General features: G+C 39.2%; 1 protein-coding gene across 4 annotated transcripts in view; it reads right to left on the bottom strand.

Moving 5' to 3' along the window:
• Nucleotides 1–1,264: 1,264 nt before the first annotated feature.
• The window catches only part of HLTF (helicase like transcription factor), a 54,644-nt gene continuing 38,478 nt past the window's right edge, over nt 1,265–17,430 (bottom strand). For all 4 annotated transcript variants that reach the window (XM_005312908.4, XM_005312909.4, XM_042853656.2 and 1 more), the window contains 5 exons: nt 11,449–11,574; nt 10,077–10,189; nt 9,624–9,804; nt 6,934–7,014; nt 1,265–2,457 (listed from right to left, as the gene is read on the bottom strand). In XM_005312908.4, the coding sequence (XP_005312965.2) occupies nt 2,305–2,457; nt 6,934–7,014; nt 9,624–9,804; nt 10,077–10,189; nt 11,449–11,574 (654 nt within the window). In that variant the 3' untranslated portion in view covers nt 1,265–2,304. The remainder of the gene's footprint in view (nt 2,458–6,933; nt 7,015–9,623; nt 9,805–10,076; nt 10,190–11,448; nt 11,575–17,430) is intronic.

Below are 17,430 nucleotides of genomic sequence, written 5' to 3'. Positions count from 1 at the left end.
TCCTCAACCAACTTCTCCCTAACAATCTGTATTAAGCCATACAAGTCAATTCAAAACAAAGCTGTTAAAAATCATGCTTTTTTTGCCTGCCTTCACCATATCACTCCTCTGAGTCCCTCAACTGGCTCCTCATTTTTACAGAGTTCAAGCATATTGTCCTCATCACCAAGGCCCTTCCAACTTATCTGTACGTGTATCTTATGTCATGCCCTCGTATAGTTCTTCCCCTCCATGCTTTGTGCATAAAATGTCCACCCCTACCTAGTTTATGAAGGTCCTACCCTCTTCTCCCTAAGACACATTTGTACTGTAAGACCTGCATGAAGTCATCAACTGATAATAGCTATGTAGAAGGTAAATTCATACAAATAACTAGGTAAATGTGAATTACCAGTTAGCTTCATCCTCCCTCCCTATTCCATACTATTGTTTCTTACACACACTTGTTGCATCTTGTTTTAAATTATATTTGTAACCTGCTGGGGCAGGAATCATGTTTTTCCACCTATTTATGCAGCGCCTAGCTCAACGGGGCCCTGATTTTGATTGAGTGCCTTTGGGCACTATGGTAATAGACTAAATAAATATTGCCACCATCATGGAATTATCCAGTCATGTTAAGTCAGCCTTCCTGTTAGGACCATTAAACCAGAAGAAAAAATATAAATATAATGGCTTTGGATCTGTTATTTTATATCTGAACAGAATAGGAACTTCTACCCTTTATATTTAATTTTAAGAATTTAAACTATTCACCCAAAACTAATATCATTGGATGTGCAGTTGCCGTTCAGTTACAATTCTGCACTAATACCTAGAATATTGACCAGCTGATGGTAAATGGAAAGAGGAACATGTCAAAAGCAAATTTTGACCCACTTCCCTGTTACTAGAAACCCTTCTTGAATTTCCCCAGACACACAATTCCCTGCTTCTGATTCTGAGCCCATGATAGTTGAGCCAGGTGTCAGTTATCACATTGGAGGGCAGCATGGAGCAGTAAGGAAGCATATGTCTGGGGATAGAGGCAACTGGGACGAGATTGGTGCTATTTAATATCACCTCTTCCACCTAAGAGCTGAAGTTGGATAAGTTTGAAAGAACAGAACTATAGATTCTCAACTAGCACTTGAGTAATTTTTAATCAAATTGCTCCTTCCCCTGTAAATCAAGTTCTAGACAGATCAGTGTTCCACATGGCATCTTCCAACTTATATATATAAAAAAGTATTTAGTGTTGGGGAAAAAAATTATAAAGCTTCTAACCGCTTAAAAAAAGAAATTTTAGTTATTTTCTCCAAGGTCCAAGTGGGGTTACAAAAAAAGCACAACATCCTTTTATACTGCATACAGCAAAACTATATATGGTGGCATATTCCAAAATCCAAAACACATGGATTGGTTACATGTAATAGTATGTATGTCAAAACTAGAATTTACGTGTTCTTTCCCACATAGCGCCAAAAAAAAAAAAAATTCATATAGAATTACAATTTGTATACACTTAAATGGAATTGTTAACAGAAGGAAAACATTAAATGTAAGTATTTTACATTTACAGTCAAAATAGTTCACTTTGATAAAATCCTGGAGACTCTTGAGAAGCATTCATTCCCTGTTGCAACTGTACATTATACACAAAAGTGTCTTCCTCTATATTTTACTTATATTTTAGAACCTATACAGACTGACAGAAAATAAATCCATAATTAAATATCAGTCTTCACAAGGAGTTACACATTTTTAGTTTTGCAATTACTATAAACTATCAGTCCTGAAACACAATGAACAAGACCTGACAGGTTAAAAATAGTTATGTTCTAGTCTGCATTTTATTTACATTTTTTAATGTTTCTATTTGGGGGAGAGCGGGGGGGCAGATGGTCATATTTTCAGTGCCAGAAACATACAATTTGCATTTTCATTCTAGAAATAGGTCAGAAATTTACAAATAAGAATGCACAGTAAAATAAGTTATATAATTCTGTTTTGAATTTTTTTTGGTCCACCTCTCAAATAAACTACTTGTATACAGAAATGCTGTAATGTTTGAAATATGACTTTTTATAAGTTTAATGAGTACAAAAATATTTAAAGAATTTTTTTAATTAACATTTAAATAGTCAAACCAATTTTTATCCTTGTCAGCTGATTTCACAGGTCTACATTCTATCTGCCAAAGTACCTTCGCAGCATAATTATAAAAACACACATGGAGTGTGTGCACATAAAAACTAATGCCACATCAACTATAGTACTATATCCTTTATTCAGAAAGAATGATTGACCTACCCTCTTACAAAATTATAAATCAATCAGAGTCTTAATTTCATTGATCTTGGTTTGTTTTACTTCACTAACAGTGAGCTTTTTAGCTGCAAAGGCTCCTGCTGCAAGTTCCCTCTTCTTTTTCTGGATTTTCAGCATATTTTCTTCCACTGAGTCCTTCACAATGAACTAACATACATTAAAAAGAAAAAAAAAAAAACACACTTAAAGTAAAAGGCAGACATTTTCAAAAATGGGTGCCTAAATTTAGGCACTTAAGTGATTAATTGGAATTATTCTGTACTTAGCATATTTGAAGTCAGGCCACTTATTTAAGTGCCTATGTATGGATTTAGAAATATAGGCCCATGTTTCTGGAAATTTTACCGAATATGGTAACACTCTGAATGAAATGTGGCTCTATCATTCACTTACTTTGCCAAAAGAGTAAGTGGCAAAGTAAACATAAGAAAGGCCGTACCGGGTCAGACCAAAAGTCCATCTAGCCCAGTATCCTGTCTACCGACAGCGGCCAATGCCAGGTGCCCCAGAGGGAGTGAACCTAACAGGCAATGATCAAGTGATCTTTCTCCTGCCATCCATCTCCACCCTCTGACAGACAGAGGCTAGGGACACCATTCCTTACCCGTCCTGGCTAATAGCCATTAATGGACTTAACCACCATGAATTTATCCAGTTCTCTTTTAAACTCGGTTATAGTCCTAGCCTTCACAACCTCCTCAGGTAAGGAGTTCCACAAGTTGACTGTGCGCTGCGTGAAGAAGAACTTCCTTTTATTTGTTTTAAACCTGCTGCGTATTAATTTCATTTGATGATCCCTAGTTCTTGTATTATGGGAATAAGTAAATAACTTTTCCTTATCCACTTTCTCCACATCACTCATGATTTTATATACCTCTATCATATCCCCCCTTAGTCTCCTCCTTTCCAAGCTTTGGACCCGTTCCAAACCCTTAATCATTTTAGTTGCCCTTTTCTGAACCTTTTCTAGTGCCAGTATATCTTTTTTGAGATGAAGAGACCACATCTGTACGCAGTATTCAAGATGAGGGCGTACCATCGATTTATATAAGGGCAATAATATATTCTCAGTCTTATTCTCTATCCCCTTTTTAATGATTCCTAACATCCTCTTTGCTTTTTTGACTGCCTCTGCACACTGCATGGACATTTTCAGAGAACTATCCACGACGACTCCAAGATCTTTTTCCTGACTTCTTGTAGCTAAATTAGCCCCCCATCATATTGTATGTATAGTTGGGGTTATTTTTTCCAATGTGCATTACTTTACATTTATCCTCATTAAATTTCATTTGCCATTTTGTTGCCCAACAAACAGACAAATCTTGGGTCTTGGGGGAAAGGAGTAATCTCTCTTCTGCCTCCATTTTGATTATTGGAATAACAAATTCTTCCTACTTGCTGCTGACATCAGAAGAGGAACAACTCCAATTTCCTAAATGGGATCCCCCCCCGGTTGGTGTAGGAGGAGGAGGGGGAGACAATTGGCTGGTGAAAAACAGATCAGCAGCTAAGAGACCTGCAGTGACGTAACGAAGAGCACTTGGGTCCCTCCCAAAAAAGACCAAAACCCTGGCTGGCTGGACAATAGCAGCATGCCTAGGGACCTACAGACTGGGTTAGTGGCTCGATTCCATTCAGGCTTCTGGAGCTTGAAACACCCTGAGAATCCAGAGCACAGAAGCTCAGATTCCCCTCACAGCAGTTCTAGTGGGTAGCCAGGAAGGGGTGCTTTCTAGGATCTATGACAGAATGGTGGCAGTGCAGTAGTACGTGAAGATTTTTACAACACTGTTGCAAAGGCTTATACTTCTGCAGGTCTGCAAGAGCACGTCTGTTAGTTTGTCTCAGGTAAAAGCTATTTAGCAAGCACAAATTACAAGCGGTTCATGAAGAGTGGCTTCTGGGCCTGTATGCGCAGTGAAGTCTACCTGCTGCTGATCAGGAGAAATTGGAGTTGGTGGCCAGGATGCACTCACATGCCATGAGGCACAATGGGTCACCTGCTCCAAACCAGCAGCCAGAGGGGTCCCTTTTTCTCCTATACGGCATGCAGTGACAAAGCAGATGGGGCCCATAGATGATCCAGCAGAGGTATCTGCAGTGACTAAAGATCCAGAGCTGTGGAGGTTGGAGGAGACATGGATGGAGCAGGAAGCCAGACATCAGAGTGAGGAGACAGAGCTGGAGCAACAGACGCTTGCTGACCTGGACAAAATGCAGGCAGCTCGAACAGGAGACGAGGGTCAAGTCACGCCCATGGGACCCAGGAGGAAGGACATAAGTGTGTGCCTCATCAGGGGCTAACATACAAATAGATGAGGGAATGATGGACGCTATCACTCTGCCTGCAGCTGAATCACTATGGACACTAACCTTTGTTCTGGGATTCTGACTGTGGAAAATTATTTTTCTTGATGTGTTTTCTGTAGTAGTGTACCAGGATCAAATTATGAGGGTTCAGGTACAAGCCCGTCATGACCAGACTCAGTGCTTGAGGGGGAGAGTTCGACATCTACCCTCACTGGGGAAACTGAGTCAGTGCTGAGTGTGTCTGTGGCACAGCTAAAAGGTGCTGTGGCTCAGAATCTGCTGGGAGCAGCGAGATAGTGGTACAGCTAGGAAATGCTGTGGACCAGAACTCCACTAGAAGTAGGGAAGATTACTGGGGGCGACGAGACACTGGCACAGCTAGAAGGTGCTCTGGACCAGAATGACGCGGGGAGAAGGGAAACAAGGTATGGCTGTAAGGTGATGTGCCTCAGAACTCCCCTGGAACGAGGCAGACTCTGGGTGGTAAAAATGCTGACAAATCCATGCTACCCAGTAAAGAATAGGAAAAGCCCAGACAGGTTATAACCACAGTGGCAAGTGAAGATGTTAAGGAGAGGGAAAAGTGCCCTTTAATCTGTGGGTTTAGCATGGGCATGGGAGATATAATTAAACCTGAGGGGGATGAGAGAAGGAAAACACCTCACCTCTCCCCAAGGGGGAATTAACATGGGAACTAACCTATGACTGTATTTTAGTTTGATTATTGGAACAGTTTATTAGCTGAATGAATGTATGAAGTTCAAATTAATAAGCGGATACCCTGTCCAGGCAGAGAGACTTTAAACCAAGATCTGTGGAGTAGACAGCAGCTAATCCTACTGAATCTATATAGGGGAAAGCTGTGGCACAGAGGCCCATTGGTACCAGCTGACAAAGGATTCGCTGTCCTGTAACCGCAACTCTTAAGAAACCTGACAAATTCACTACAGCTAAACACACTGCTTTCATGGTATTTATCCATAAATTATATCCTGTAAGGTCTGTAATAAAAGCTTAGGTCATACTAATCCTCACAATCATGGCATCATGTATGGATGGATGATATTTAAGGAGTTGTGTGTATGTAGTGAAAATATAAAGACTGTCACCAACTTAAAAAACAAAAACAAACAAACAAAAAACAGGTTTCTTCAAATCAGGAAATAGGATGTATATTCACCTATCTCAATTCACAGGTCAATTAAGCATTGTAAACCAACACAATAGGAGCCAAATTTATATATAAAGTGAACAGAGGAATGGTAAGTCACTGGAGACTAACCCACAGGGGTTGTCCTGCCTCGGGGTGGGGGGTGGGGGAAATAATAATAAAAATAGAATGTAAGGGAAAAAGTCTCATCTATTCACTGAGAAAAAACACCTGGTAGAAGGGGATGCTTCATGAACACTTGGATCCTGGTTTGTCTGAAACCAGCTAGCTCTGCAAAAGTCAACTTTTTTTTTTTTTTGGGGGGGGGGGGGGAGAGAGGAGAAGAGAGAAATCTACATCATATAGGAAAGATAACCATTTATAAGTGTAGACCCTGGTTTGTAATTTATCATTTTATATGTAAAAACAGTTTTGTTTCTAATTATCCTTACTCAGTAGCTCTTAAATCTTAATCTTTGATAATAAACTTGTCTGTTTTCACTATAAATATATACCTCAGTGCTATGATGTCAGATAGGCACTGATCCTCAATTGAATCAAACCAGTTAGTGTGTATTCAGTCCATTTGGGGATAGCAAATCTGGTAATTTCTGAGACTGTCCAGTGACAGGTGCTGGATACTATGAGGGCTCAAGGATTGGGGGGCATCTATTGATAACCTGCAAGGCAAAGAAAGGCCTGGCACAGCTCTGAGGAGATTGTAAGAGTGGCTAACAGACTGGTGGTGTCAGGGAGCAGCTGACACCCAGTTAGGCATCAGCAAGTCTTCCTCTGACTGGACATAGTGAGGAGTAAGAAGGTGACTTGCAGTCCTGGGCACCTTGAGAAAGCATCACACCTACCAACCTTAGGATTTCAGACAGGAACAAGCAAACTCTGCTCCAAAAATTAATATCATCTCTTCAGAGAGAGAGAGGGGGTTCATACCCCATTATTTTTGCACAACTGTCACAAAATTTCACATTTCTGTAAGTGAGAAAAACAACATAGCCCAAGCTAACATTTCAAAAATGGAATCCCAACTAAAGTTATAGTTATGTTATACTATAGCTATATCCTCTGCCCAATTCTTTTAAATAACTCTTTATTTAAAAGAGCATCACTCCTATATCAAAATCACAGTTGTTCAGACAGCTCACCTTAGTGATGATAACATTTTGCTTCTGGCCAAGTCTGTGACATCTGTCAAAACACTGGTCTTCTGCAGCAGGATTCCAAGCCTATCAATGATATATGATCATCAATCTAAACCTTATGGTGAACAATTAGTTTTTCAAAACTACACTGCGAGTACATTAAGACACTAAGAAATTTTAAAAATGAATTCACTAAAACATGTTACCCGTAACAGTATGGCCTATGATAAAAGTAGCCATGTGATTAGCATTGTTTATTTTTATCGGTAACTGTTATTCTTAGGGAATGTGACATGATCACACTATTCTATAGAAGGATGTAGGGTGGATTAAAAAAAAGTTTTTTTAAGTAAAAAAAAAAATCATTTATATTTTCAGTAAAACCATGGATGAGTTTGTAATCAGGACCAGCAAATTCCAGCAAGACTCCATAGATGAAAAGCTCATTCAGTTCATTTATGCAACCAGTTCTCCCTTTTGTTTTGTTCAGAACAAACATTCCATTGACATGGTTCAGTCATTACAACCAGGCTACACTCCACCCAGCAGAACAGACATTGCTGGAAGGTTGCTGGATACAGTGAATGAGAAGGAAACTGAACGATGTGCAAAAAACATTGATGAGAAATGTGTTAATCCGAGCCTTGATGGGTGCAGCAATGTACACAATGATTTAGTAATATGTGCTTGTGTGACAACAGAAAATGCGTTTGTCTATCTTTAAGAAAAAATTGATACATCAGGAAATGCCCATGCAGCAGAGTACTTAAAAAACAGGCAGTAAAAGCTATAACAAAAGCTGAACAAAAATTCAAGTGTCAACACAGCTTTGTCACCGACAATGCTGCAAATGTAGCAAAGATGAACAGAAATCTAAAAGGGGGAACCTGAAATGTATATAGGTGCAGTGCTCATCTGATGCATCTTTTAGCCAGACTTAAAATACCACTCCAGGAATAAATGAAAATGTTGCTGAAATTGCAAAATACTTCATCACTTTTTGTCAGTTTCACTAAAGAGAGCAAGATCCAAACTAATTCTCCCCCATGGTGTACAACTGAATTCAGTGGTTGACTGCTTTGAGCTATTTATTTAAAAAACTTGCCTATTCTGATGACAATTTGTGATGAAAATCGGGACAAAATAAATGGAACTATCACAGCCAAAGTAGTCAACATCAGACTAAAGGGAAATGTAGAAGATATGCTGAATGTCAAAAAATCCATTTTCATTGCCTTAGACAAACTGCAGAAAGATTACTGCTGTATTGCTAATACAGCTGACTGAAGAAAGACTCCAACAACAAAAGTTAAATTGCAGGTAGTAAAGATGCGATGGATCAAGCAGTTACTCCACCTCAATTTCTTGCCAATATTACCAACTCAAAATACTAGAGTAGATATCTCACTATTGAAGAAGATGCTGCTGCTATGACATGGCATCTAATCTCATCAATCATGCCAACCATAAGAGATTTCACGGCTGGAGGTGAACCATTCAAGTAATACATGTTTGCTGAAGATATTTTAAAGAACATCACACCACCAAACTTGTGGGAAGTCCCTAGCTAAGTGCCTGGAACCAGTTTGTTGAAGTGCTAAATCAGCTTTTGACAGCAATAGCCTCTTCTGCAGGCACAGAAAGAACATTTTCTTCATTTGGACTAATTTATTCAAAATTGAGAAATCGAATGGGAGTTGAAAAAAAGCAGGAAAATGTGTCTCTCTTCCAGTCTAAGAATAAAAACGATGAAGGAGGGGATGAGATCTACTAGTTTTAAAAGTATGAAGAACAGCCTAAGTGACTTAGGAGACTGTGCTCTCATTTTCAAGATACTTAGGTGAGTAGGAACTTGAGCTCCAGTCTAAGCTAATCCTAAAAATACAAGGTGAATCACATAGTGCACAAGCGAAGCAAACACTGCCAAGGAGTTCATCTTGCAGCCATGGTCATCAAAAAGGAATATAGGGCAAGTGAGCCTGCTCCACCCTTTATGCCCTCAGTGGAGGACATAAGAGGGTATAAAAGCGGCCCCAAAAGAAACTGCTGACCAAAAAAAAGATCTGATCTCATGCGCATGGGGTGCATGTGCACCAAGAGCAGGAGCTGTGTGGACAACACAGAAAGAATAACCTTCTGTTTCTCCATCTGCAGTCACTTCGTAACAGGAGTGCTAAACTCAAACAAAGATGTTTAGACTGAAAATGGCTCATGCACAACCCCAGTCAGCTGCACTCTGTTTTCTGTGGTAGTTTTTAATGTCAGTACCTCACATGACGTTCCACTAAATTTGACTTTTAGTAAAAAGTCTACTACTACTATTGCACAAGTAGTTCTGCCTTTTCCAATTTTTTTTTATGTCTACACTGCAATTAGACACCCGCAGATGACTCTGGCTAAGGGGCTATTTAAATGCAGTGTAGACGTTCGGGCTCAGGCTGCAGCCCACACTCTGGGCCCCTCCCACCTCAGAGTCCCAGAGCTCAGGCTCCAGCCCAAGGCAGAATGTCTATACACAATTAAACAGCCCTTTAGCAGAAGCCCTGTGAGCCCAAGTTAGCTGGCACAGTCCAGGGTTGGGTTTTTAATTGTAGTATAGGCTTTACACCCACCCCTTCCTAAAATCCTGAGGGACCTACAACTAGTTTTGCATAGATCACTGTCAACATACCAGTGTTAAGTCTATTACTTACAGGATCCATTAAAAACACTCGTGAAGCAGCTGTCAGATTTAAACCAACTCCACCAGCTTTTAAGGATAGCAGCATTATGGTCGGGGACCCTGTTTGCCTGTCTTGGAAGCTCTGAATTGCTTGTACCCTCTTCTTCCGTGCCATGGACCCATTCAAACGAGTAAACACAAACCCTGATTCTCTGGAGTAAAAGAAAAACAACATTTATCAAGTCACTATGACAACAGGAAATACATTTATTTAAAATCCTGACCTCTGCTGTGAATGTTTAAAAGGTTATGCTTCTAGTCAAAACAGAAATTAAGATACATGGATCTATACCATTAAACAAAGAGTAATATGATTCTGTAACATTCTAAAAGAAAAGCATATTTTGTCCAATTTATTTGAAATGGACATTTCACAGACATTTCAGCCACTAAGAAGTACAAAATTATAATTAGTTCAACTTACTTCAGTGGAGTTTCTATTAGAGACAGGAAAGTGGTGAACTGAGAAACAATCAGACACTTTACAGCTGGATTCTGCTTCCTTAGGTCTATCAAAGCATGCATTAGAGCATTGATCTGAAATGCCAAAAATTAAGATTTATGCAATAGGATTATGATCCCAATCTTATGGATACTTCAAAAGCTTTGTTCTTAGGTACTGTGCTGATGCCTGATAATTTATCGTATTAGCCTGTAATAAAGCAGGGCAATCCTAAAGACTTTTTTTTTTTTTTTTTTTTTAGAACAACTCCTGAAAAGAAAATAAGAACTGGACAGTTTTTATGGTTATAAAAGGTGGCTATTGGGAGGTTGGCAACGTTTGGAGAAAGTTTCCTGGAGGAATTAATATCAATCTAATCTGTGTAGCCAATGCACTTTTCTCCTACTGACAAGTGTCAACAATCTTCTTCAGGCCAGAAAGCATGCAAAGAGGAAGGACGTGGAGGTGGAACTCAAAGCAGTGAGACTGAGGTAGGGGTTCGGGGGGGGAAGGGGAGGTAGCAGTGCTATAGAACATCAGAGGAGGAAAAGGAAGATCAAAGATTCCTTTTGGAGCTGAGAAGAATAAAAAGAGTGACGTCCCTCCACCTTTGAGCCCAAAGGCCAAATATATTTGTTCTTCAGCTTCTATAACTGTCAGGATAGAGATATTTTTAAGGGCTCAATATATACTGACTTTGAAAGAGCAGTAACCTTCTTGCAAATTTAAATTAAGTTTGTTGACAAATTGTCAACTTCTGCAATTAAAACCAAAAAAGGAAATCAAATGAAGGCAGGAAAATTTCAGATTTGGCAGTAAGATCTTGTACACTGATGAGGTTGAGGCCAAACAAAAAAAGATAAACTTTAAAAACAGACATAACCAGTTACGTGAACTAGTGAAATGTTAATAAAACATTTGTGAAATATAATGTGAGAAGCTCATTTATTTAATTTTAAATGTATGAACCTCAGGAATTTAAAGAATTTTCTAAACAAATTTATTCATTCATTTCTGATAAATTAAAGATGATTTACTTACATTTAGTTACAAAATATATCTTCAAAAGAAAAAAATATTAGGATTTCTGCTCTTTTACTGAAACAATATTTTAATTATTACGCTCCACAAACAGCCCTTCACTAAGGGAGTTCTAGGTCAACAACATTACTTAGCTGCAATTTGCACTACTTTTGTCTGTTTCCTTGTTGCAACCAAGGCTTATGGTAGGATTTTATGGTTTTAGTAGTGTTGTATTAACTTGATGTATACACTGAAAATTCAATTTTAAAGCTTAGAAAAATATTTCTATTTAACATGCTACATTTCACTACACAAGACAGTGGGAAATTACTTTTGAACTGGATATCCATTCCCGATCGCCCTTCTTCTCAATGCTAGAATCCGACTCCTCCGGAGGACATTCTACCAAATGTTCTACTCGAAGTTCGTTCCTACAAAGAGGACATTTGGCATTTGGCTATAAAATAAAAAGTGAGTTGAAACATTAGGAAAAGCACTTTCTTCATTTTAGATCAGATTAAGAGCATCCCCCCCCCCCCAAAAAAAAACCTACTTTATCATTTGCACATCAAAGAGTTCCAAGATTGCCATTAAGAAGTACATTCAGTGAAATTGAGGACTGCATTTTCATCCAGGCTAATTCACACATGGTACATTTTTCCACATGATAAATAACTCCTCCAAACCACACCTGACAATCATCAAAGCGAGATGATTGTATGTGCTATACCAGGGGTAGGCAACCTATGGCACGTGTGCCAAAGGCGGCACACAAGCTGATTTTCAGTGGCACTCACACTGCCCGGGTCCTGGCCACCGGTCCGGGGGGCTCTGCATTTTAATTTAATTTTAAATGAAGCTTCTTAAACATTTTAAAAAAACCTTATTTACTTTACATACAACAATAGTTTAGTTGTATATTCTAGACTTATAGAAAGAGACCTTCTAAAAATGTTAAAATGTATTACTGGCAAGCAAAACCTTAAATTAGAGTGAATAAATGAAGACTCAACACACCACTTCTGAGAGGTTGCCAACCCCTGTGCTACACCATTAAGACTACACTGACGTTTCCATTTTAATACTATTTTATTTACACTTCAAAAAAAATTGAAAATATTTGTTTGGAACAACCCAAACATTTGTTTATTTTTAAACTTTGAGCTAAATATGGTATATCATTCAGGTCTTCTGGAAAAGGGAGGGAAGAGAAAAGCTCTGTCTTCAAAATATTAGAAGCAGAAAAATAAACCATTTTTAAAAAAATATCTGAGTTCTTAGCTCAAGGATAGTCTTCTCTCTTTGCAGTTAATCTTTCACATTTCATTTTTAAAGTTCAGCGTAGGGATGTGTTTATGCTATATTTAGGGGCAGATATTCGGACACTGGCGGTCATTTTTTATAGGTGCAAATAACTGCAGACATAATTTTATGCCTGCAAATATTTGCTCCCACTGAAATGGAGACCTGGTTAAGGCAGAGCCAAGAATTTCTCTATTAACATTTCCATGGGGCTGTATTCAACAAACATAGTATGGATTGTCTGTGCTGCAGGAATGGAGAAGGGCAAGAGTTCTAGTCTACGAGCTCTAGAGAAGGAAAAGGAAACTTTTACCCCCCCCCCCCAAAAAAAAAAAAAACTTAACAGCCTTAACAAAAAAAACTTCTGGTTTGAGGTTTTGACTGCTGAATTATGACAAGAGAGAATGACATCCATGTAAGAAATAAAGTTTGACAATTTTGAAATAATTCTTCTCCCCTGACAGTTGACTAACACAAGACTACTCAAAAATGATAGGTAGTGTTGTAACTGTGTTGGTCCCAAGGAATTTTTTTTTTTTTTTAAAGTACATCAGAAGCAGGAAGCCTGCCAAACAGGCAATGGGGCCACTACACAACAAAAGTGTTAAAGGAGAACTCAAGGAAGACAAGGCCATTGCAGAGAAGCTAAATGAATATTTTGCATCAATATTCACTACAGAGGATGTAGGGGAGATACAGATGCTTCTCGACTTACGCAAGCATTCCGTCCGGAACGCCTTGTGTAAGTCAAATTTTGCGTATGTCAGGGACATATACCCAACAATTACGCAAAAAAACAAAAAAAACCGCTTACGGAACTTCTTCCATAAGTGCAGGTTTGCGTAACCCAGGGAGCGTCTGTACCCACATCAGACCTATTCTTTTGGGGCAACATATCTGAAGAACTGTCCCAAACTGATGTGTTAATAGAAGAGGTTTTAGAACAAGTTAATAAACTAAAAAGTATTAATTCACAAGGACCAGATAGTATTCACCCAAGAGTTCTGAATATGAATCAAATATGAATTGCAGAACTACTAACAGTGGTATGCAACCTATCACAGAAATCAGCCCCTGTACCAGATGACTGGAAGGCAGCTAATGTAATGCTGATTTTTAAAAAGGGCTACAGGCCAGTGAGCATATTTTCAATACTGGGCACTTTGGTGGAAACTATAGTAATGAACAGAATTAAGCAGACACACAGATAAATACAATTTGCTGGAGAAGGGAAATCATGCCTCACTAATCTATCAGAATTCTTTAAGGGAGTTAACAGCCATGTAGATAAGTTGACACACTGTACTTGAATTTTCAGAAAGCCTTTGACAAGGATCCTAATCAAAGGTTTTTAAGGAAACTAAAGTAGCCATGAAGGGAAGGTCCTCTCATAGATCAGTAATTGATTGAAAGATAGGAAAAAACTTGGCCATATATACCTAGCCTTTCACAATGGAGAGGTAAACAGCAGGATCCTCCAAGGATACAGAGACTGGATGGAACCTGTGCTGTTCAACATAGTCATTGATGATTTAGAAAAGGGGGTGAAGTGGCAAAGTTTACAGACTGTACAAAATTAAGTCCAAAGCAGACAGCTAGGAGTTACAGAAGGGTCTCACAAAACAGGGTAACTGATCAACAAAATGGCAGATGAAATTCAATGTTGATAAATGCAAAAGAATCCACATTGGAAAAAATAATCCCAATTATACATATTCAATGATGGGTTCTAAATCACCTATTACCACCCAAGAAAGAGATCTTGGAGTCACCATGGCTAGCTTTCTGAAAACTTCAGCTCAATGCACAGCAGTGGTCAAAAAGGCTAACAGTATGTTAGGCACTATTAGGAAAGGGATAGAAAATAAGACAGAAAATATTATAAATGCCACTATATAAATCCATGGCGTGCTCACATCTTGAATACTGTGTCCAATTCTGGTTGCCCCATCTCAAAAATGATATAGTGGAATGGAAAATATTCACAGAAGGGCAACAAATATATATGATCAACTGTACAGAATGGCTTCCACACAAGGACAGACTAAGAAGATTAGGGCTATTCAGTTTAGAAAAGAGACAACTAAAGGGCAATATGATAGAGGTCTATAAAAATCAAGAATGGCGTGGAAAGAGTGACTAGAGAAGTGCTATTTATGCTTTCACACAATACAAAAACTAGTGGTTATGAAATTAATAGACAGCAGGTTTAATACAAATAAGAGGAAGTCCTTTTTCCACACAATGCATAACTAACCTGTGAAACTCATTACCATGGGGAGAGAGAGAGAGAGAGAGAGAGAGCTCAGTGGTTTGAGCATTGACCTCCTAAACCCAGGGTTGTGAGTTCAATCCTTAAGGGGGCCACTAAGGGATCTGGGGCAAAATCAGTACTTGGTCCTGCTGAAGTACCAAGTAGGTGAAGGGAGGGGGCTGGACTCAATGACCTTTCTGTTGTGATAGCCAAAAGTATAACAGAATTCAAAAAGGAAAAGGTCCTATCAATGGCTATTAGCCACAATGGTCAAGGACGCAACCCCATGCTCAGGGCAACCCTAAATCTCTATCAGAAGCCCAGAGTGGATCACTCCATAATGCCCTGTTCTGTACACTCCCCCTGAAGCTCTGGTAAAAGTCACCGTTGGAGACAGGTTACTGGGCAACATGGATCATGGTCTGACCTAATATGGCTACTCCCATGTGAGAGAGACAGGGTAGGTGAGATAAGCTTTCAAACTACACAGAGCTCTTCCTCAGGTCTGGAGAAAGTAACCAAAGTGTCTGAGCTAAATACAAGGTGGGGCAGATTGTTAAGCATAAGAGTTTCAACGCATGCTGCAGGAGATCACTCAAAATGAAGTGGGCAATTAAGGATTAGCAGGCAGGAGGGTGGTGTGACAATTTGCTGTAAAAAGCCACACAAATCAGTGCTGCTTTTTTTTAGTGTCCAGAAGAGTTATGAATTTAAGTTCCCATCTTTAGATGGCGTTATGCAGGTTTCCTTTGAGGACTGGGACCGAGAGGTCAGATATGGAGTGATTGCTTTATGACAAGTGTTCATCCACGGGTGATACGGGGTTTTTGTCTTTTATCATTTTTCTGTGTGAATTTATTTGACAAATCACATCATGGAACAGACCACCCAAATATCCCAGAACTTTCTGCAGCACAGAAAACAACAAACCCACAGACAGCACACCTTTAGTTGTTACCTACCATCCCCATACTGGGAACCATACAGGGTATCATTAAACAGTTACAACCCATACTTGATGGGGACCACACAATTAAATAAATCTTTACTAAACACCCTCTTCTGGCCTTCAACCACCACCCAACCTCAGCAAGCTCATCATCAAGCAGGCTCCCCAGAGGCCAGGATACACCAACTCAAAGCAGCATGAGACCAGGCCAAAACAGATGTAAAACATGCAGACGTATCTCCACAGCTAAAATGATCAATACCCCCAACAAACGCACCTTTCAAGATGAATGGGTCTTACACATGCCTAACGCAACATGTAGTGCACCAAATGCCCCAACCACTGAGGACAATCAATATGCTCTTGAATGAACACACACCGAAAATTTTAAAAAACAAAAACATCATATCACTCCTGGGTGAACACTTTTCACAATCACCTCAAATCTGACCTCTCAGTCAGTCCCCTTTCTCAAAGGGGCCTGCATAATACCTTCAAAAAATGAGCCTGAGAACTTAAATTCATAAGTCAGCTCAACATTAAAAATCATGCACTTAAAAGAGACTTATCTGTCACACCTTGTATTTAGCTCAGATCCACTGGTTGCCTTCAAGACCTGAAGAAGATCTCTGTAGCTTGAGAGCTGTCCCTCCACCAACAGAAATTGGTCCAATAAAAGAAAAAAAATTACCTAACCTACCTTTGCACTCTCAGTTTTCGCTATCTCATGCTATCATTCCTTAACCTTCCACTCAGTTTACTATGGGGATAGACAATAGCATCACCAACGTCAACATAGTGTAGGTAGCCTCAGAGTGAACTATTATAAAATGATTACCACTGACCTCTGGTGACAAATCTAGAGTACACATTTCCTCTGCTCAATGCATAGGTATACAGCTTGAACAGATGACAGCTGGCATACAAAGGGGTTGGTGGGTCTACATGCTGTAGGGGAAATTACAAGACTGTTGGGGCTTCCAAATGATCTTTTTTACTCACTTGCACAAATTACAAACAGAACTGCTAAAAAGGATCAGATCCTAAAGGGTCTCCCATATGATGCTAGCGACTTCTTCAGTCACTGAATAATTTTTTTAAAATTCCAGTTATTTAAGTGCTGTTAAACAATACAACAGAAAGTCGCAGTCGAATAGTAAAGAGAGGTGTTTTTGTCCTCACTGGGAAAAAACACACACCTTACTTTTTAGATTCACTATTAATTGGTCATCTTCAAAACACAAAATAATTTTGATTTCTTTTAAATGCAGATGGAGAACATGCTAGCCAAAGGCTTAAACAAAGTATGCATACAACACTATACGCGATGCTATCATCTTTATTTCAAAGACTAAAAAGGAATGACCTGGTATAGCACAGCAGGAATCTCAAAAAATTAATCCCATTTTATCATGAGATTAAAAAAAAATGAACAATGACTGGTAAAATGTGCACTAGAAACAGTTGTGAGGCTCTTATTAAAGCTTATGGGACATGCGGGTGCAACTCCAAAGACAAAATTTGGGCCTTAGGCTATTACAGTAGGCTTAGCATCCATCATATACTCTTTAGCCTTACAGCTGCTCTCTATTTATTAATAGGATTATGATTTGTCATCTGGAATGCAACGTTACCGCCGCTCTGGTTGAAACTGACTGACGTCAACACCGTTACACCAGGGATGACTATGGCCCACTGCCTCAACAAATTCTATGTAGTTTATCAACACAATGGGCAGATAAGCTTCTGGCTGTCCAGACTCAATCCATGTTGCTTTGGGATTGGTCACTACGATTAAATGCAATAAC

Source organism: Chrysemys picta, chromosome 9 (genome assembly GCF_011386835.1).
Source record: "Chrysemys picta bellii isolate R12L10 chromosome 9, ASM1138683v2, whole genome shotgun sequence".
NCBI classification, from domain to species: domain Eukaryota; kingdom Metazoa; phylum Chordata; order Testudines; family Emydidae; genus Chrysemys; species Chrysemys picta.
Note: the sequence above shows the minus strand (reverse complement) of the source record. Positions and strands in the feature narration are given on the sequence as shown.